We start from the raw sequence: 21,828 nt of genomic DNA on the forward strand, positions 1-21,828 counted from the left end.
CCTCCTCGTATGTTTTCCCTAAGAAAATAATGCCGCCAATGCCTTTGGGTAGGCGAATAGGAAAGGGTAGAGAGAAAAACAGGAATAGCCCTTTTTCCTCAGCCATGAAAAAGTGCATAGTAAAAGAAGCAGAATAAATTTAAAATGCTATTTTTTTCCTTTTTGAGCAAGCTGAACTGTTATCAATAATTAAAATGGGAGGAATTTCTATTAAAAGGAAAGATTGATGCTCACATTAATCTCTTAGCTGCATAAATTAATCTCTGTTTATTTCTTTATTCTTAACAAAGGGAAATGTAATCTACAGCTTTAGCAAAATGGAAGCCAAATGGTAGATAAAAGCTATTTTCTACAAACGATTTTAAGTTTTCCCTCAAGCTACCTCATAAAAGCTATTTCAAGCTTTTGGTGTCTCTAATTTAGCACATTTTATAGTCCACGCTAACCCAGCAGAGGCTGTAAGTATTTCATTATCTTGGAGCCAGCAGTTGATTAATATGACCAGAATTGTTTCACAAATTGTTCTTAACTAAAAATTAGATGTGCTATGTCAATTATTAAAATCAGAGAAATCAATTAATAAGGTTGTGTTGAAATCATAAATATTTTTAAATATTTACATTATCTGAACCTCTGTTGGTATAAACCAAGAAAATAATTAAATATATATGCCACAGTGTTTATAAACACCTTGTGTTACAGTTCCTATCAATATAGCTCTCTACGAAGTCTATACTGAAAGCTTTACTAAATCTTTCCTCTGGAGATACAAAATTTCCCAACTTTCTCTTAATTAAGAACTTACTTTTTCTTAATGCACTGCTCTGTTAATCAGAGTTGGGTTTAATTTAGAGAGAAAGGTGCAAATAAACCGGGCAGCCTGCTGCTTTCTGAAGAAACTTCCACTTCTCTGCACTCCAAGGCAGCTTTCACAGGCCACTGTTCCGTGAATCGCCAACACAAAGTTAGAGCTGTCCTTCCCCAGGCAAATTTTGGTGGAAGGGCAGTGGGGGTTGTCTCTCAGCAGCCATCCCAGGCGGCTGATTCCAGAAGTGTCTGGGGAAGACCTGGCACATCCCCTGGGCAGTGGGGGTGCAGCAGAGCACACCTCCCCAGTTTTTGTGGCTGTCTGCACAGTCACTTGGTGAGTTGCCTTTGGAGTCAGTAACAGCAGAAGCAGCTGGCTAGCTCAAGTCTTCAGTGAACAAAACCAGAGCCCAAACACAATCCACAGTACAGACACAGAACAAATTTTAATGAGTTCTTACGATTTCTGGCTATTTGTTAAAATGTGCAGATTTTATATTTATTTTGTAATAGTAAATTTTTTTAAGTGCCAAGTGCTGATCTGTAGAGAGTTTCAGAGACTGCAACAACCCCATCCGTACCCCTCCGTGTCTGGTTTTGAAAGGGAACATCTGAGGGCAGTGTTTGTTTATGCCAAGATACATGAAGTGTTCTGTTTGCTCCTGGTCAAACTGCCAGGTTTGTCTCAGCTTGAGAGCTTCCAAGTTCTCCTTGTAAAGTACAACCCTCTTCTCTGAACAAGGAAACAGAGCAGTTGCAGCTGCCCAGACTAACCAGCAGGCAAATGTAATTTGCAGGCATGCTGCCCTAGATTGGAAAATTAAGTACCTGCATAAATGTGCAGGTCAATGTCTTGTGCAGCTTTTTCAAGTACAGATTAAGTCTCATCAGTGTGATACTGTGCCCAGAACTAGTAGCTCCTTTCTCCAGCACATCACCTATAAAATCTTTACTGAGTGCAAACTTCATAAGAAAAGGCTTTAGTAAACGTGGGTAATTTGATCATTGAAATTAAACTACAGCAGCAGCTAGAATGGCATTTATTTGGTTTCTGTAATATCATAAGTGCAGAAAGTGAGCCACCTCCTGCATAGTCACCACTCTCTTAGGTTGCTCTTTCCAAAGGAAGAACATTATCATCCTCATCCAGAATTCAGGCACAGGTTTTGTCATTATAAATGCCAGGAAAAATCCAGTTCTTCACTGCAGGTACTTGCAAGTCTTGTCATGAGCCACTGGTCTCAGACTGTGTGTCTGGTAAGGAACCCTTTGGTTTCCCTCTCCCCCCCTGCAAATGCTGTTTCTGACTCCTCTGAGTGGCTTTCCAGAAACACTAACAAGCACAAATGACAAAGCAATTAAGTAAGTTTTGTGGAGAGCCATGGGACTTTTCCAAGAGATTAGAAGAGCTTTATCCACTATCACATAACTTCTTTTGTCCACTGCTGATATATTCTAATAAGCTTTTTGGAACACTGCTGCTCTTGGAGGTTGAGAACTAAATAATATAAACTGAGGGAGCCCTGGAACTGACCTGGCCCTTACTCCCCTCTCCTAAGGGCAGCACTAAGAGCTCTGCAGAGCTCCAGCAGGAAAGACATCTGGATTCCTGGTACACAGAGCACCCTGGTGTATCCCAGTTTTGTCTGAACATAGCTGTGTCAGCACTATTATGTACTGCTTAAGCTATAAAAGTGGTAGATTTAAATCAAAACAGTAGTCCATATCAATGACTTTTATTCTGTAAAAATGCCAATTCTGTAAAACCAATTTTTTTAAGTTTAAGTTGTCAAGCAAAAAGTTCATCCAAAGAAATATAGACTAATGTGAAGTAACAAAATAAATAATACTTCCATGGTTTCTGAAAAGGTTTGACTAAAAAACAGATAAGAATTACTTTCTCAGCTTCTGAAATGGATCCAACTCTTAAGTGCATTGTAATAACCATTTACCTCTGCACCCAAGTGCCATAAAACAGCTGATTATTGCGGCACCAAGGAGTTTAATTGTCCTGGTCATTCATTCCAACTTCTGTCCAACCCAGAGTTGTTTGGCAATCAGAATAGCAGAGGTTGGTGGGCACATCTGGTGCCCTGAGAGGTCACCTACTCCACCCTTCCCTGCTCAAAGCAGGGTCAGCTGGAGTTCAGGACTGTCTCTCTCTTGGGATTTTGAGTATCTCCAGGGATGGAGACTGCACCACCTCCCTGGGCAACATGCTCCTGTGTTTAATCACACATTAAAAAAAAATTTAAAACAAAAGTTCTGTTTAAAACTAATGAACACTTGTAGTCTTGCAGCCCAGTGAAAATGTGGTCCATATGAGTTCCCGCCTCCCCATCAAAATTCCAGTTTGTCTTAGTGGGTTTTATGTCCACTCAGGTGTTAGAAGAGACCTGTATTTTTCAGCTCCCCTGTTAAGGTGGGTGGTGAATGATTCTCGGTTTTGCCATCACCACAAATTGCTTCTGCATGTATGTATAGGACTGTTGTACAAACATTTTAATCGTGTGTCACAGTATGCTACAAGTGTCACCGTTTTCTTCTTTCTGAGTTGGTGGTAGTAATGAGTAGTATTATAAAACAGCAGATGGGATGGAAAATAGGAAATAATAGGGACTTCTGCAGTTGCGGTCAATATAAGGGAGATATCCTGAGGCTCTTTTTAACTGCATTTTCCAGATTGCACTACTAGCAGTTGCTCTTCAGGAGACTGAAAGTATTGAGATAGGTAAATTCAGTAGAAGTAAGAAGTAACAAAAGTTCTCTGGTCTCCAGAATAAAAGACTTCATTTTCTTTACTTCTGAAGAATTGAAAAATAATGGATAAGCAGGACAATATTAAAATTCTGCTTCTATACTTGTCAGGGTGCTTTCAATCCAGTATTAAAGGTATAGTGCTTAGCTGATTTTGGTCATATAAAGGTCATGCTTCTGTCCTCCGATGGCTTAACTGCACTGCTTGCTAAGCAATCAAGTCTCTGTAGCTAGTATTCCTGGAAGGATAAATTAAAAATAATTTTCTGTGTACTCTGAAGACCATAGTGTTTTCATTCTTGTATTTCACATAAATGTCTGGAGAGCTTATGCAAATTTAGATGGTGATCCATTAATTTAAAAAGTTATGTATTTTTTTTTTATTCTCTTTAAGCATGTGGAAGGCTGTTATTCCAATACATCTTGGACAAAAACATATTTTCTTTTAATCTCCTAATAAAAAAATCTGTCTGATTCCTCCTTTTTCTTTCTCTATCATTTTATTTCCACCTAAGAAAATAATCATCTAAGCAAACCAATAGAGTGAACTTCAGTAACTCACTGTTGGAAAAGAAAATGAACAGTAGTACTGGTTTTGTGGATCATTTGTGTTTGCCACAGGCCAGAACACTGTAAGTTTTGTAAAGCACAGTGCTGGTGGGTGGCATTCAGACCTTGGCCTGGCACTCTGAGGAAGCAGCAGCACTTGCTGTCGTTCTGCAGTGAAGTTTTATAGATTGTTAGGTAACAAGTGTATCATGCTAATCTCAGTGAAAGGAATTTTTAACAATAAATGTGTATTGACACAGCCTGTGTACCTCTCTCAGGTGTAACTCCTTCATGTCAGGTGCACACACATACACAGGTATGTTCTTAGTTTGTGCTGTGATACAGTGCAGGTAATGAACACAATTCCTAATGTTTCAAACTGGCAGTGCTGGATAAAACATGTACAAGGCTATTATTTCTACTCCTTTAGGAGAATCTGTATTTTTAATATAAACTTGGCAAGGCAACCAGTGTGAAAGTCTGAATTTGGAAAAGTCTCCTTTCTGGCAAAAGAATTGTGGGTGGGGTTTTATACAAGCATATTGTCTCATTTGGTGGGTTGAAGGTATCCGAATTCTCACTATACATAAAAAACTTCCAGGAAAGTAAAGTGCCTTTTTTTTTTTTAATGCTAGAGGAATATGGATTCACTGTTGCACAGGAACTCTTACAATTCCAGTTGTTTATTGGACCCATTTATGCAGTGAATGCAATCTTGGCATGTTCCCTTTCCCTCGCTGCATTTCCTGATGTGTCAGTACTATTTTTAGTTATGAGTTATCAGATTAGCCATAAAACTGAGTAAAGCTCTGTTCCCTTTGAATAAGTTGTTACTCATAAAGATGAAGATCAGTCGGTGTATACAGAGATGCACAGTGGAAGAAAAGAAGGAAAATACAAGAAACTTTAAAAGGAATCCAGAAAAAAAATCAAAAATTGATGGCATGTGATTATGAAAAGGAAGAAATGAGCATGCTGAAATTTATGCATGCACTGCCCTGGGTAGGTGCTTCTTCTGGCAAGCATCTCCTCCCAGTAGGTGCTTAAATTTAGATCTTTCCAAAATATAGTGTTTTATTTTGAAATATCTAAATTTGGTGTTTCAACAATATAAGTCCTGAACATATTTTTCAATTAGAATTCTTTCCCAAGTCTATCCCAATTTCTGGATCTTTCAAAAAATCATGTTTGGGAATTTTGGTAGCTCTTCCTTGGTAACTTCTTTTTTCTACTTCTCCCTTGGAGAGGTTCTTGGAAATCTTGGAAATAATTATTCCTGTTAATTAGTTGCCAGCATGTACAACTGAAATTACTGTAAAAGCTTGTTCAACACAGCTACTAAAGCCAAAGGGCTTGAAAGAGGGAAGGGCAGATATTCTTTGAAACTCAGATAAAAAACCAGGAGTAGGCAGAAGGTTATCAGCTACCGTTCTGCAACCTGCTTGAGTAGAAATGATATAATCATTAAATACATACTCCTTTTAACTTACTCAGTTAGAGAATTAGTAGCAGACAAGAGGGAGTATTTCTTTCTTCATAGCACGAAGCACCATGGAGAGAAAAAAACAAAGGAGATATAAAATATTATGTAACCTTAAAGTTTGTAGTGGTGACTTTCCAGAGATTTCTGGCGGGCAGTACAGTACAAATATCAGAAAACAGAAGTACAGCTTGAGTGCCATTGAGGGTCAGAGCTCCCTAGGAGGAGTGGAGGAAAGTGGAAATTGCTCATAGTTGCCATTTTTGCTTGTCTTCTATTGTTCTGTTCTATAATGCCCTTTGTGACTTTGAAAAGAAGATAATTTGTCCAATTATATTTTGTCACTGTCACTTTAACTGACTTTGTACAGCAGTAGAAATGACTGAATGTATAGTTTCTCTTCGTGGAAAGGGAGAGAACTATTTCAATCAGCTGCATTTCTTGGCACTTACACAGTATGTTTCCTATTCTGTAAGCTATCTGCCTGGGGCTGCTCTGCAGGGCAAGAAGGGGGATGCTTCCTTACTTGCGACTCCTATGAATTATTAAGCAATTGTTTATATGCCTTACTTGAAGGATATTATTCTTCATTAGCTTCTACTTTTCCCCAGAACAAAAATTACATAAAATGTAAATAACCTTGTCACAGGTGATGGATCAGTATTAGTGTATTGGGACTCTATAATACATTTTTATATATTTATACATGTGAATGATTTATTATATTGTTACATTATTATATAAAGCATATTTATGTTGGTATTTATATACAGACATATGATAAACATATGAAACACTAACATAATTCAGCCTGTGCACCTCTCACATAATTCCAGCAAGCCGGTGCAATACTCACTCCTGTCAGTTTGCTTGTACCAGTAGGTTCAAAGGGGAGTAATCTGAAATGCAACTCCAGCTTTTGTTAAGGAAAGAAAACCTTGCAACACAGATTTGAAAGCCCTTTCCTTTTGTCAGAGTCACAGCCATAAGTGGGGTCTTTTTTTTTTTCATTATTTTTTAATTGAGTCAGTGCTCCTTCATTACCTCCAGGAGCCGCAATGCAGAAGAGCGTTCCTCATTAGAGCGAAAAACCCTGCTGCTGCCTTGCATGAGGGATGTACCTATTCTGGGCATTTTGCTGTCCACAAGAACACCTCCTTAAGGAAAGAAGCAGGGTTTATTTTCCTTTCTTGCAGGAGGCTGAGAGGGTATACTGGGAAATCATAGCGCTGTAATTCCACATTGTTGGGTTTTCTAATAGGCATCACTTGTGGCCAAGCAGGCAGGATAGTGGGAGCACACGAGCTCAGGTCTAACTCCAAATGTTTATTTTTATGTCCCTGTAACCTCAGCTAGCTCAGATCCTGTGAACAGTGCCAGAGAGGCAGCCCCCTAGGAATGGGCTGACCAAGCTTTTGCGGCGTGTGCTGACCTCTGCAATCTGTTCCTGGCTCCCAGCAAGTGGACGCTAAGTGAGCTGGGTTTGATGACACACACAAGCTGATTACTCCCTCTGAAATACCAGCAAAACTGGGAATGTTCTGACATGCACGAGCTGGTGCCCTCAAGACCTGCTGAGCTGTCCTTGTCACTGAGAGGAACGCCTCTGGTCTGTGGCTGTACTTCAAGGAAATTGTTTTGTTGAGGCATGATTGGAGCTCGTTCTCTTCTTCCAAGGGCAGTTCTGGGCTGCCTGCTCCATGTGCAGGAGCAAGGAGGACTATAAGGTATTCTCAGAAAAGGAAGGGCCTTTGCCATTTACTGGTTCAAGGGGGCTCTGGCTGTATAGAGTGATATTGCTATGGCATAACTTATTTGTAATAGTCTTGCCAGGTACACTTTGCAGTTAATATCATTCTTTGAGTGATTATTTTGCAAATGTACTTAATTGCATTTATACAACTTTTGAATGGAGTCACGACCACACCCGTAAGATTTTTTGATAAACAGTAGAAATTAGCTTCCTTTTTTCTTACTCTTAGATCCTCTGATTGCATCACTGCTCTCGAAATTATTTTACAGAAATTCTGAAATGAGTTGTAATTTTGGAACAAACATTCATTTCCAATTCGGTTCAAGCTAATAAAATATGATTATCATGGTGCTGTTGCAGTTTGATATAGTCCAGAACCCTGTATAAAAAGGCAAAGCTTTTCTAGCAGCTGTTGTACCAGGTATTTTTTCTTGGTCTCAGCCTTGAAGTGAGTTCAGTTTTAAGGAGTCATTGTTATCTTAAATAATGCTAAGAAAAAGTTAAAGATAAGATTTAAGACTGGACTTATGTCAGTGCATATGAATTATTTAGAAGCAGTGGATTTTTATTTGTGTTTGAAATTTATAATCCAGGTAGCTAATGCCTTCAAGTGTAAACATTAAAAGGATGCTCTCTTTTTAGTAGTAATACGTCTATCAGAAAATATAGATATTCACAATTGCATTAAACTTTCTGTTCCAGATTTGTCATTTTTCTTGCTTTGTTTCACACTTTGGAGCAACATATGCATGTGCTTGTCCTGAATGGGCAGTATCTTTATGTTATTGTATGTGGGGGACAAAAGGGAGCAGGATAAGGGTTTCAAATTACACAGTTATTTGGAAATTGTTACAATGGGACTTGTTTGTTTGTTTGCTTGTTTTTCCAAAATTGTTGATCTGTTCCTGTGGTTTAGAAATTACTCCTTCACAGGACAATACTATTACCTGCTTAATCATAAGGCACTTTGCTACTAATATTCCTACAGCTCTAATATTCAAAGCTAATAATAAGCTTATAAAAAGCTGAGTTCTGTTCTTCCCATGGGAATCTGCTTCTGTCATGACTTACAAAGCTGAAGTCAGCCTAAGTTGTGCAATTACATTCTCAAGTACTTGCAAATTGTTTGCCAAAATTTTTTTAAATGTTGACATAATTTCAAGGAATTATGTAGCTGGTATTTTACAGATTTTTTCAACGTTCACATTGTCAGTATTGTAAATGCTTCTGAATGGCTGTGTCATATGTACCTCTTATATATATTTTTTTTGTGGACCTCAGCAACAAAGTTGAGCTAATTTCTGAGTACTATGTCTCAAGAACTGAAAATAGGAAATGCAATACTGGAGCACATTCATTATCCAGCTGCTTGGCTTTTCATCCCTAATGGTTACAACCAGATGTTTCTCACAGAAATGCAAAGACTCTTCCCTAATAAAGAGCAATTTTGTTCAGTACTAAAGTGATAGAATTAATTTCTTTGTGTAATTTATCCATGTTTGACTTTCTGAATGCTGTATTATTGTCACCTATGTCACTGCCTATGACAGTGAATGCCACATTTTAATTTGTGTTTTAATTTAATTAAAAGTAACATTTTAATTTTTAATTTGTGGGGGTAGGTATTTTGGTTTATGGCTTGGGATTTGATAGTGTCAAGTGCCGTCTTGTTCCACACCTTCAATAAATTTTTTCTGGGTCCTTAATTACCTTGCAGAGTTTTTTGAGATGGCTGCATGAGTACTGCATGCAGTATCTCAAATAAAGCAACAGCAGTGATTTGCCATGACATGTAGTGTTGTAATCTCCCTGTTATCCTGTACATGTGGCAGCATTATTTGTCCTTTCCTGTTGCTGTACATTGAGATCAGCATCTTTCTGAGTTGTTCACAACGATGTCAAGTTGACTTTCTGTACTGCTAAATTTAAACTTTCTGAGCATTTCTTTCCTATGTTTAGTATTTTGCCTTTCTGGACCCTTAACTTCACTAGTCATCCTCTCCCACTTGCTTAGTTACCTAATTTCTACTGAAATTTTACGCTTCCATTTTCATTTATAATTTTAGATAAATGTGGATCTTACTGGTCTGAAATCCCACTGGTTATTTATCCCATTAACTTTCTAGAAAAATAGGTATAATATTTGTTACTTCTTTTACACATAAATGGTTTTTAATGAAGGACTATGTATTCTTAGCAGATCAGCCTGTTTATTCTGAAGCTCTTTCAGCATTTTTGGATGCTCACCATCTGGGCAGGTTGACAACTTGCTAACATACTGGTGTCGCTATCCAGGCCTTCGAACAGGAAGGGAGAATGGGTCAGAAAGTCCTTTTTCAATTGAAATAATTCAGTAGGAAGAATAAAGTAAGGCTGAGTTGAAAACAACTTTTGAGAATTCAGAAATTGATTTGATGAATGGGAGATTTGGAACAGTAACATAATTATTGCTATCATCCATTTCCGTTTATTTGGAGTATAAATAAACAATTATATGAATATAAATATGCATATTTAGGGGCAAATTGCTTTCTACTGTAACAAATTTGAAGACAGAAGTATTACACTACCATAACTAATTGGAGCGATTCAAAGTCTCAAAGCACAAATACAACACCACTTCTGTATAGCACACTGGAGCTCTTTGTAGTTACAGTTCATTTCAGGAAAATTCCTGAATAGAAATAGGGTTAGGTTTGCCTCTGAGCACTTTGTTTAAGTGAACTATAAACAGAGACATGCCTGTAACACCAGCCATTAGAATTCAGAGTCATCAGTAAGGAAGAGAAGTTGCCATTAGCAGTAAGTCAGGCAGTGTACCGCAGATCGGTCTGGAGGAGTTGAACTCCCCAAGACCTCGACATTTATCGGTGAGTTCCGAGCCACAAAAACACATTCAGCCTTTCTAATCAATAGGAGTCTAAATCACAGCTTTACTACCACACTTAGGTCTCCAGATCAGCAGGAATGAGAGGGGAAGCTTGCAGGCGTACGAAAGGTAGTGGGAACTGTTGGCAATATGTATAACAAATCAGAGAGAAAACCTGCTAGGCAGTGGGGGAGGCATTAACAGCTGAGTGAATTGAGTGCTTGGGTTTGCATTTTCCATCTGCTGAACCTGGCTTAATTTCTGTCTGGCCCTGGCAGGGCCCTGGCCCTTTCAGTGGGCAGTAGCATGCTCACCACTCCCTCTGTGCCACCACGGCCGAGACTGATGCAGCAGAGAGGTGTCAAAGGGAAAAAAATTCCACGTATTAGAATCATGGAAGTAGTGCATTAAGTTTGAAAGCCTCTTACTGTATTTTGCAAGAACTGGGTGATTATTTGGATTTTCAGGATTCCCCACTGAGGGGAAACACATGTGTTTCATGGAAAGGAAAATACTTCCTTGAAAGGGGAAACTTCCACTCTCTTGAGACTTGCTGTGGGCTTACATTCTGTTCCTAGCTGTAACATTTTGGGCTGACTTCTCTGCTGACTTCTCTGCTTTCTCTTGGTGCTATTGTCAGTCTGAAGACTTTTTGTTACTTCTGTAGTTTAAATATTCTTTATTTTCCATTGAATGCTAACACAATATGTTTTAATGGTTATATACATAAATACAGCTGTTAGTGAGCTTCCCACTAGAACATATCAAAGCATATCACACATCATTAACTATGCTAATAATTGTTTCCCATCCTCAAGCATACTTTGAGTGGCTGTTACAACCCCTTCAAATAAAGTTTAAAAATTAAAATATTTAGGAGAAGTTATAATTAAAATGAAATACAAACCAATAATACCTTTCTGTTTGTTTTGCTACCTTACACAACAAGATATTTCCTTACTGAATTTCTTTCTTAGTAGGAAGAGTGCATTTTGGAATAATTTTTCAAATAAAGTAAAAACAAAAATACCTGCAAGTCCTATGCATTGCAATAGACAAAAAAAGTTACACATGGTATAGTATCAGGTATTCTGAATGTATTTTATATATCTCTTCCCAAGTAGAGAGGTGCATATTCTTTTATATTGTGCTCTATTAAAAATCTAAGTAGTAGTAGCAGGAATACAATACTATTCCATTAATGTTCTTTTTCCCTGTCTTGGGCATTAACATGACTAAGCAGCATCAAGGATCAGCAGTAGCCATTATTAACCTTCAATACTGTCTTCTGTAATACATTTAGTACCTTCCATACTCTATCAGTCATAAAGAAAACAATTAGGGAGTTTAGAAAATCCACTGCAATTACAGAAGACAACCAGTCAGCCACAAGTAACATAGACTTTGATGAAAAATATAGATTTTTTTAAACAGACTTAAAAAAAGTATCAATGTATATATGATAAAAGGTTCTGTTCTAGTTTTTTTCTGCCTTTTCCACTGATATCAGGAGTACTGAGCAGAGAACCAGGATGGAATAGGCCTTAGCTCTATGCTCAGATGAGCTGTTAAGATGCCCAGTCTCTGAAATCAGGAAGAAACAGCACAGGGAGCCACCTAATGAGCCTTTACACTCTTCCACGTTAAGGATTATGAGTTCTGTTCTAAAAATACCCCAGTTCCTTATGTGGTACAAAGAAATGCTATAGTCACACAATAAGAAACTAGCTATTGTCCCTGTGAGTCTCCACCTGACATAATGGACTAGAGAAAGGGATTTTCAAAAGAAAACAGGTTTAGATTCAGCATTTTATAGTAATTAGCTGACCTTCCAAAAATGACATAGGCATTAAGAACTTCCCAAATCACTAGTTCTTGACTGCAGGAAAAATTTTTCTGAAGGAACAACCAAACTGATACTGCCTTTGTGTTCTCCAGCAGATTGATCCCTTGCTACCCTCCACTGTACCATGGCTAGTTTTATATGTATTTTATATGTATTGTGAATGTAAAATTCTAGTGACTCACACCCTTGCAGGCATTGAAATTCCTCCTTTAAACCCAGGAGTAACAGTGAATTCCTGTAAGTCTGTCAAATCATTTCAGAATGAGGTAACTCAGGAGAGCAATTACAGCACTATGATAGCACAGGCCTTAGCCAGCATAGCTGGCTGGCTCTGGAATACATTTCCATGAAATGAACTTTTTCAAGGTACACTGTGAGGCAATATGTTGTTTGTAAATAAATGCTGGTAGCAGATTAGCAAGTTTCTCCCACTCCACTTAAATTCAGCCAGATGTTTATAATATGTTCATAATGAGAAGGATGCATAGCCATTATCTTTATAATTTGATAGAGAGTGCATGTAGGCAAGTTTAATGGGAAAAATCAGATAAAAACCAGTGCACATAATTCAATAGGACCTTAAGTAAAAGATTGAAACAGAAGACAAGAAGAATAGAAAACACTTAATGGTTTGCTGGTAGATTGGAGATGAGTTCATGACTTTGTATTTCATTCCTTTCCCATGCAAAGGGCACTGAAGAAGAAATGGACAAACTGAGTTGGCAATCACAGATATGCAGCCAATGTTGAGAAATAATAAAAACTATTATTTGGGTTCATCTGGGGTTTGAAATCATGCTGATGTAACAGCTAAAACTATATAAAGGAAATATGGTTTGACATACAAAGGAAACTGCCAAACAAGAGAGTATTTATTAGGATTTTTTTTTTTGGAAATGTATTTAAGAAAAAAATTGGGATGTTTCAGCTGTGAAACATAGTTTAAAATCTTTCTACTCACATTGTAAATACTTATGGAATAGGTAGTTATTAAGCCAAATGCTTAGCAGAGCATATGCAGCTACGGATAAAAAGGCATCAGAAAAATTAACTTATTAGAGTAGTATTGTTTAGGTGAGAATTTTTCTTTTTAAATAACATTAAATATTAAACAAAAAAACCTCCATTCTTTATTACAGAAGCATACTGGTTAGGACTGACTTCCTAAATATACATTAATCAGCTCACGTCATTAGCTGACATGCACAGTATGATTAGTTTTATTCACCAGTCAACATCTGTGAATGGTAGAAATGTCTAGAAATGAACACAGCATTCATGTCTCTATTTTAAAGATGGCACTGAAGCACAATGCTTGGCAACTTAAGTGAATGCAAAGGTGTCTAAAATAAACTTGAGCTTTCCTCCTGAGCTGCACCAAATCATCTTCAGCATCAGTGTAGGTTTCTCTCAAGTGGTGCACTAGATGAATGCAAACAAAAGACTATTTTAACTTTGAGCTTGTGATAGATTTTCATGCCACATTCAGATTTGGCACAATTTAACAGATATAGTTAGCTTCCCTGGAGTTGCATACACTATACAAACTGACTTTACACATTGAAAGTTCCCTGAATTTCAGAAGTACCTGGTACTAAGATTCATTGCAGGGTAGTGGAAAAAATAACTCCCCATTCACTAGCTTAATTCTGAATAAGGAATAAATTCATTGTAGACTAAATAATTGCAATAACAGTGGAAAGACTTGACAAGGACACAGAATTCATGCAAGTGATGTGTGACAGTTCAGCTATAGAAATAATGCCAGCTGAAAAATAAGCTTTGCTTCTAGCTTTCAGCACAGTAACAGCCCCAGTGCTGTACAAGAGTTTTGTTTTGTGGTGCTTCAGCATCAGGTGAAGAAACACAGACCTTTACCTTGTCTTTTTTTCTGCCAAGCTCTTTGTGGATTTTTAGAAACAGCTATACACAGTACAAAGGCCTATCCTACAATTAGATGTGTATAACTGAACCCTTCATCCTACAAGCACATCTAGATAACTGAATTCTTTTTTCTGGTTAGAGTTCTGTTTCAGTCAGTGAAGTTTTACATAAGTGCAAGGATTGTCCAGGTGATAATTTATAGGCTTGTGTTTCAATGCAGTATTTTTATCAAGAACTTCTTGTTATTAGTAAAACCCACCTGATCTTTCGTGCATCTTCTATGCAGTACAACACTGCACTGGGCAATATGCCTTCTTGGCTTTATTTTATATGTGTATAATATATACACAAATAAAAAGTATCACCTGCAAATAATATTTGGAATGTGAAAGACACAAAATGTAAACATTTTATTTGGCAGTTGTTTCAAACAGGTGAATAAATAAATGGAAAAGTACATCTTAATATTCTTTATAGCAACAGATGCAGTTGCACATGTATTTACATATTGTGGATGCAAAGAACAGTTAATTTAATTTCTTTTTGTTAAAAAATGCAACTTCCAACACCACTAGACTTGACAATTAAAGATGAAGATACTAGTAATACTTTGTTCTAGCAATCTCAACTTTTAAAGGCATTCATTTGGAAGTAAGATAAGAGAGTCATCATGCATTTAGTTCATTTTGTCCGCTTACAGTAGAAAGTCTGATGTAATCTCAGAATTATGAGTGTCATGCGCTTAAGTCAACTATGACATGTTTATAAATCAATGTAGTTCCCTTAAAACTTGAAGCAAAGAGAAAATCTCGTTTATCGATGGAGACATGTATGAAAGATCTTGGTGCCTGCACGTTTAATTCTTGAAACTTCACAAATTTTGCCTTTTCCGCATCCCAATAATAGACTTGAGTGAAAGAATAATCACTTCCAAGAATGGCATATTGATAATTATTTATCTGAAGTGGTTGGAATACCATGGACCCTCGGGATGGCATCCTTTGTAAATCCAGAAATGCTGAACCACCCCATTTCATTACTTTAGAGTCCCCAATAAATCTTGTTAAGCAAATGTATACATCCTCTTTCACCTTGAAATGCTTCACTGCATATGCATCTTCCATATCTTGAATATCAAAGCGCTTAACAAATTCATTTGTTCCTTTGTTCCATTGATATATTACAGGTCTTTGCGAACTACTTGACAGAATTAAATGTGGTTTGCCAGATATTTCAAGATACTCCACATCAGTATCTCTGTACCAGGCGTGCAGAGACTGATGGGAATAAAATCCATTCCCATTCCACTTGTAAACCGTGGTGAAACCAGCCTTTGAACTGTCTGCAACAACAAAATACCAGTCTTCAGCAATCCTGAAAGTTTCAATGTCATTGGGTTTTCGGATTTTAAGGATTTCAATATCTTGAATTTTTATAAACTTATTAGCAAAAATATCTCTTTTATATATGTGGGAGCCTCCAAACAGCTGTGCGACAATGACATACAGCTGACTCTCAATAACTATAGGTTTACACACAACAGTTGAAGTACCTATAAAAAGAAAAGTAAGAGACAGGGTTAGTACCACTTTTTGGATAATTTGTTGAAATGTTATTTGTCAAGCAGTGTTCATACCTGTAATGTTGTCGTAATTCCTGAACATCACTTCCACATGGTCCCATTCAAGAAAGATGCATTTTCCAGTAAAAGGCTGAGCAATAACCACGTGTTCATCATTCATATATGAGAAAGTATCTACTGACAGAGATTGGTATGGCAGGGACTGATAAACTTCAAATTCTGCAAATTGCACACAACAGATGATAATTACAGAGATATTTTACATACTGTGCTGAAAAAAACATCTGCTTATCAGATACCAATTTATTACAAATTACAGTATTTCATCACTATCAATTTTTTCTGTTGATAAAGGAGCACTGCAATTTGGTTTTCAATCTTTCTCAATAAAAAGAAGTACTGTTTTATGTCCCAGTTTTCCAGATCATTATGTAACATACTAAAGTTTGAGTAGATACTGAAATATAGGACCCTGCTCCCAAATGATTCCTGTGTCAGACTTAGACCAGCAGAGCATATTGATTTTAGTAGAAATTCCATCCAGAATGCAGTGTTCCTGCAAAAATGGGCTCTAGAATGAAAAACTACAGCTTTGACTTTTACAAGATGAAATAATTTGAGGCACATTACCTGTAATAATGCAATCAAACTCTTTTGGAGAGAGACTATTGATCTTGCGCTTCTTATATTCTGGTGGGCTTTCACAGTAAATGTCTTCAACTGTTGCATTGGTGCTGCCCAGCCACTCCACTAACCACTTCAGTTTGCAGTCACAATTAAATGCATTGCCTCTAAGATCTCTACAACAAATAAATCATGCATTGAAAATAAGCAGCCAGTTAATGTATTTCTCCTTGAGAACAACAAAACAGGCTTTTGTTAAATATGTGCCCTCTTGCTTATTCTTACTTGAGGCCTTCCTGGCTTAATTTATCAGACCCGTAGTTAAATCTACATACCAGAACCCACACAGATGTAATTATATTAAGGTAATGAAGAAGACCTCAACTTGGTGATCAATCAGAAATTTTTATCAATTTCCCCAAGTTTACAGGTATGCAAAATCCTCCCAAACTAATGAACCCTGTTTCCTTTGTGCTACCCTTTCTCAGTAGAGGCATTCTAGATAACAAAATAGGAATTCATGTAACCTGATGGTCAGCCAGGCAGTATTCACTATCTCCTTTAGATACACTCATTTAGGGCTTGAGGAGAGACAAGCAGAGGAGTTCTGTTGAAGGCTTTTACAGCTGTCTTCAGTCAGATTTGTGATGGTATGTACAGGAACAGGCGAGCGCCAGGACCAGACTGTGTAACCACCTGGCCACGCTCAGCCTTGCCAAGTAACGCTCCAGATATGCTGCCCATGGCCACATCTCACTACTGCAGCTCTGCTCTGGGGGTTCAGCCTGCCCTGCTCATACTGGGAGCAGGCAAAGGATTTTCTGAGCTTATTATCCCAGATCAGATGGAACACGATTTGGTATACTGTAAACAGGATCTATTTCACTAAAGCAATTGTAAGATTTATCTGTTTATCTATATTTTGTATTTTTACTAGTATTTATATATAAATATTTAAACAAGCTTATGTTTTGATCTGGTTGCAATTTAGTATGGGATACTTAGACACATGCTTTATTGATAAAAGTTAGCTTTCCCAGGAATTGCTTGCACGTTGAAATGTTACTCCATTAAATATCTTCCACCTTCCCTGCATGCCTTGCTCTCTCATGCATCCCTAAGGATCCTCCCTTCTTATTCACAAAATCTCAATGTACATGCAGCTTTATTACATAACTACTAACAATATTACTTATCTTCATAACTGGTGAAATATTCAAAACCATCACAAATTCTCAACAACAGCAGACAAAAAACCCAAGCCTACTCATACTGCGTAGTCTCTACCCAGTAACAAGACCCATTACTGGCTGCTGGTTTGAATGGTTACTCAGAATGTGCTCTAAAATAATCTCTTTATACTTCTATTATAATTAAAATATTAATAAATTGTTTTCTTACACATTTGTTAAAGAATCCAAGCCTTTAAATATGTCTTTTGGAAGTGACTGGAGATTATTATTTGCAAGACTCCTGAAAAAGAAAACACTTCAGTATTAGTGCCAGTTGTTCATGAAACTACACATTTTTGCAAATTGTGATATACTGTATGGGGTTTTTACTTATGGCAAAGAACACTGGTATTCTCCAGCATTTAGTTCTAAAAGATTGCTGTTAAGCTCATTTACTTTGTGAGTTTTCCTTCCACAAAAATGCCATGCCTCCTTCTGCTTTCTCACTCTTCAGCAGCTTTGCAGCATTTACAATACTTCACGTAGCAGAGTAAAAAGTGCTATCACCTTTGGTGTTTTGCCAACACCATTTAACATTTTAAAATAATTAGTCATGATTGGATCTACTGATGTTTTCTCTATGAGATCCCAATACATGGTGCTCATATCACTGCAATTTCTCCACTTTCTTGTACCTCTTCTGGAAGGAAAATCTTACTAATGTGGGCTGATGGGCTTAGGTTTAGCTCATAGTTTTTGAAAATATGCAGTAATAGGCAATAAATTGCTGATGCGCATGAACTGCTTTCCTGGCATGTGCATGTGTGTGTGTAAGTGTGTATTAGACCAGCAAAAAAATGTTATTAATTCCCAGTTTTCAATGCTGGGAAAACTTGTTTAAATTCAGTGAGTATTCCAGCTAGTAAAAGTGACAAAGAAATGTGAGCAGGCTTTGAACAAGCAGTATATTACATTTCAGTCTGCCTGTCTCTGCGAGTCTGCCAAAGGTCTCAGGTGTCACGGAGGGCATGACAGAAAAAGAATAATGTTGTAGGGTATAGTCTATGCCTCTTCCAATTAACAGAATTATTTATTACTTATGAGAAGAAACAAAAATTGAGAGAAATCATTCTTGATTAAGATCAGTTAGAATCTGTAGCTAGTAAGACTTAGAACCTCTTCTGTTTTAACTTGTAAACATAAATGTTGTTTATCATCAACCACAATTTCTCTAGCCAAACAAAGACACTTGGGCACATACTTAAATACAAGAACAAGACCACATGTACTAGGTCTGCTGCCTCATTTAAAAATAATTGTTTGTCTGATCAGTAATAGTAAATATGGGATGCTTCCATTAGTCCATTCTGATTTCACCATTTTCAAAGTACATCTGATTGTAACACTGTATGTGAATGTATCATGTGCTTCACTTATGTGCAATTTTATGCTCCAGAGCAATCCTTTAAAAGTCAGATAACTCACATGGAGAAAGATGTGTGGACTTGCAAGCTGAGACAAGTTTACTGCCCTATGTTGTTTTTATATGTTATTATATAGCAAACTGAAAGGGAGGGTGTACTTGGAAGTAGGAGTGGTTCGCTGCTGCCATGGGTACATGACTGACAGAAATTTAAGCAAGGTTTATCCATTTGCCAATTTTTGAATGAAAATTATGCATTTTATTGTCCACTGTTAAAAAGCATACTTACATATCAGAAAACACTGTCTTGCCTAGATGGTGCTGTATGTGATTTTTGGATTATAATAAGAGAGTAAAAGTTGGCTCAAACATGCAGGTAAACTAATGGTGACAGTTCTGAGAGAAATGCAATCAAAATTATGTATTGTGCATAGAAATTACCATCCAATGCTAACTGTAAGATTCTGACATTAAATTAGTAAATTAGTAAAAAAATGCAATCTTTTAAAAATTTTTCTGTTTTTAAATGCACTTTTACCAGCAAATAAATCCTGTTGCACAATAATAAATTCTAGATGGCTCTCTTTTACAATAAGGACACACTGTAATTATTGAAGTTAATTGCATTATAAAAGTAAAAATGTTTGGATAGCTTACTGCATTCCAAAATTTATGTTTCAAAAAGGAAGTAAATAGAATAAATAGAACAAAGTTCATCTTATCTAACCTCATAGAACTTATTTGCATGCTCATTTAGTATGATTACTTTAAATATTTAAATACTTTATGTACACAAGTACTCTCTTGTTTCTTAAATGAAAAGTGCCTGAGGGTGCCAAATGATCATTCTTAATGTGTATATGCAATTTTCCCCAAAAGATGGGGAGTGGTTCTTCAAGCAGATTAAACTAGTGGTGCCTTTGCAGTTATTTTCCACAAATTTCTCATTGTCTTTGTGCATAGTGCTCCACAGACAATGGTGCAGCATAATGCACAAATCTATGTCCCAAAAATGTGCATGCAAATGGCAGTTGCTCCTCAAATGTGGATCTGTCTTTTGCATGTTTTCTCTTGTGAAACTCCTGAAGCACCCCCAGAAACCAATGTAACAGGCAAGACAAGATGGTAGCCTTCCTGTGGAGCAGAAACTGTGCCTTTCTCTGTTTTAGAAGAGAAATTTGTTCACTGGCAGCAGCAGCTACTAAATAAGTAAATGAATATGATAAATAATGCACTGGACCCATTTGTGAATATAAAGGTATTCATGTGCATAAATATTTTGATTGGGTCCCAGTTACCAGCCTTATCCAGCTATATTTTTTTTGTAACAACAGCATAATTCTGCCTGTACCTCTAATATGGATTGTTATGGGATGTGCACAGCCCTTTTATGTACCTCTTTCCCTCTCCTCTCTCGTTCCTCTTCCTCAGACCTAGAGCCATTCCATAAGTAACTTTATCTACATGAGTAGTCACAGTAAGCTTGGTTCCAGCCAGCTGTAAATCTTGTCCTGACCAAAAGGGAAAGCATAAAGTATTTTATGGTACATTTACTAGGTGGTGAAGATGTGGTGAATTGCAATTTAACTATTATATTTATGCATTAACTGTTTAAAATGGAACCTTTGCTTTCTCTCCTCTGTCAAAATATATGAAAGAAAAAGTTAAATGGCCCTGTTTCAAAACCCTCTTAGAGGCTATCATGTTAAGGCCAAAAGGTCAGGATCCCCTCCCCTGCCTATGACACACACCACATGACATGCTTCAGAATGCAGATGCTCAGAAATGAGTATAAACCTATGTCAGGCACACTACAGATTTTTTTTTTCCTTTCTTCTTTTGCATTTTTTTCTGTTTTCTTATAGTGTGTATTTTGTTTTTCAAAAATTTACTTCTCATTAAATTAAATTATTGCTAAAAGATAAACTTGCTGTAAGATAAGAGACAAAAGCCTGTATACAAACTATCTTCCTAGCTCAGAAACAAGGAAGCTACTCTCGTTTGCAGTGCAACGTTGCAGGTATTTGTTGCCAGTGTGTGTCTCACCTACTGAGCAGAGTGTGAGAAATGCTCCCGCTGCTGAGGGCATGGGGAGCGTTGCTCCTGCAGCTCACCGGCATCCAGAGTGCCTCGGAGCAGTTTCCCCTCCCAGCTGATGCAGCAAGGGGCTGCAGCAGGTCAGAGGGCAAGGACAGCCGAAGGGCTGAGCAGCACACAAGGAACAATAAGGAGATGCCAGTGCATTGTGTGACAGGTCCTGACTGTGGGATGCTCCTGCTCCCATGCAGGAGAGGACAGGGTGCAGAGTAGGGCAGGTGCAGAATGGAAGAAGTAGATCAGTAAGCCATAACAAAAACATCTTGCTGCAACTCTCCTATTTAAAATTGCTCTGGGTGGGAATTTTCAAGTTTGATTTAACCAAATTCTTCTGTATACTATTACTATCTTAAGTGGACAGGCACAGACAGTGATTGTCTGTCCCAAGAATGGCTGTAATATTCTCATGGATGCATGTCAGACTGGGGCACCTGGGAAGAGGTGTGGGTCCATTCCTCAGCCTCTCACATTCCTCATCACAACTGCCACCTTCCTCCTTTCCAAGTCCCAGACTGGGACTCACCTCATCCAGTGCCAAGATTCCCAATTCATACTCCTCCCTGCTCCTACATGCTCAGCTGGAAATCCCCTGTGCTCCAAGCAGAGAAAGTCATGGAACTACTGCCAAACATGCAGTGCTTGGAAACTGTTTATGCGTCTTTGCCTTCTACCCATACCACAGTTTGGAAGTCTTCGGTGGAAACACAAAGATAACATCCTAATCAAATTACTATTAATGTCACTTAAATAACTAGGAACAGTTATATACGAAAATGAGAAATGAAACAACCAGTGGTTCAGTTACTATATTAAATATACAAAGTAATACATTCAATCACTTTACTTACAGGTGAATTAACGATTTCAGTCCTCTGAATGTATTTCTTGAAATTGACTTAATGTTGTTGTTCTCTATGAACCTGCAATGGGTGGTAAAGGGATTCTAGTCAAGCAATGCCTGGAAACTGGAAGCCCACCCACTCTA

The 21,828-nt window shown here is 37.5% G+C and overlaps 1 protein-coding gene across 2 annotated transcripts in view; it reads right to left on the reverse strand.

Moving 5' to 3' along the window:
* Positions 1–14,322: 14,322 nt before the first annotated feature.
* LGI1 (leucine rich glioma inactivated 1) overlaps positions 14,323–21,828 on the reverse strand; it is a 28,917-nt gene continuing 21,411 nt past the window's right edge. For both annotated transcript variants that reach the window (XM_041415537.1, XM_041415538.1), the window contains 5 exons: positions 21,692–21,763; positions 17,553–17,624; positions 16,158–16,327; positions 15,582–15,746; positions 14,323–15,497 (listed from right to left, as the gene is read on the reverse strand). In XM_041415537.1, coding sequence (XP_041271471.1) covers positions 14,680–15,497; positions 15,582–15,746; positions 16,158–16,327; positions 17,553–17,624; positions 21,692–21,763 — 1,297 coding nt within the window. In that variant the 3' untranslated portion in view covers positions 14,323–14,679. The remainder of the gene's footprint in view (positions 15,498–15,581; positions 15,747–16,157; positions 16,328–17,552; positions 17,625–21,691; positions 21,764–21,828) is intronic.

This window comes from Onychostruthus taczanowskii, unplaced genomic scaffold, assembly GCF_017590055.1.
Source record: "Onychostruthus taczanowskii isolate IOZ18803 unplaced genomic scaffold, ASM1759005v1 scaffold5, whole genome shotgun sequence".
Classification (NCBI taxonomy): domain Eukaryota; kingdom Metazoa; phylum Chordata; class Aves; order Passeriformes; family Passeridae; genus Onychostruthus; species Onychostruthus taczanowskii.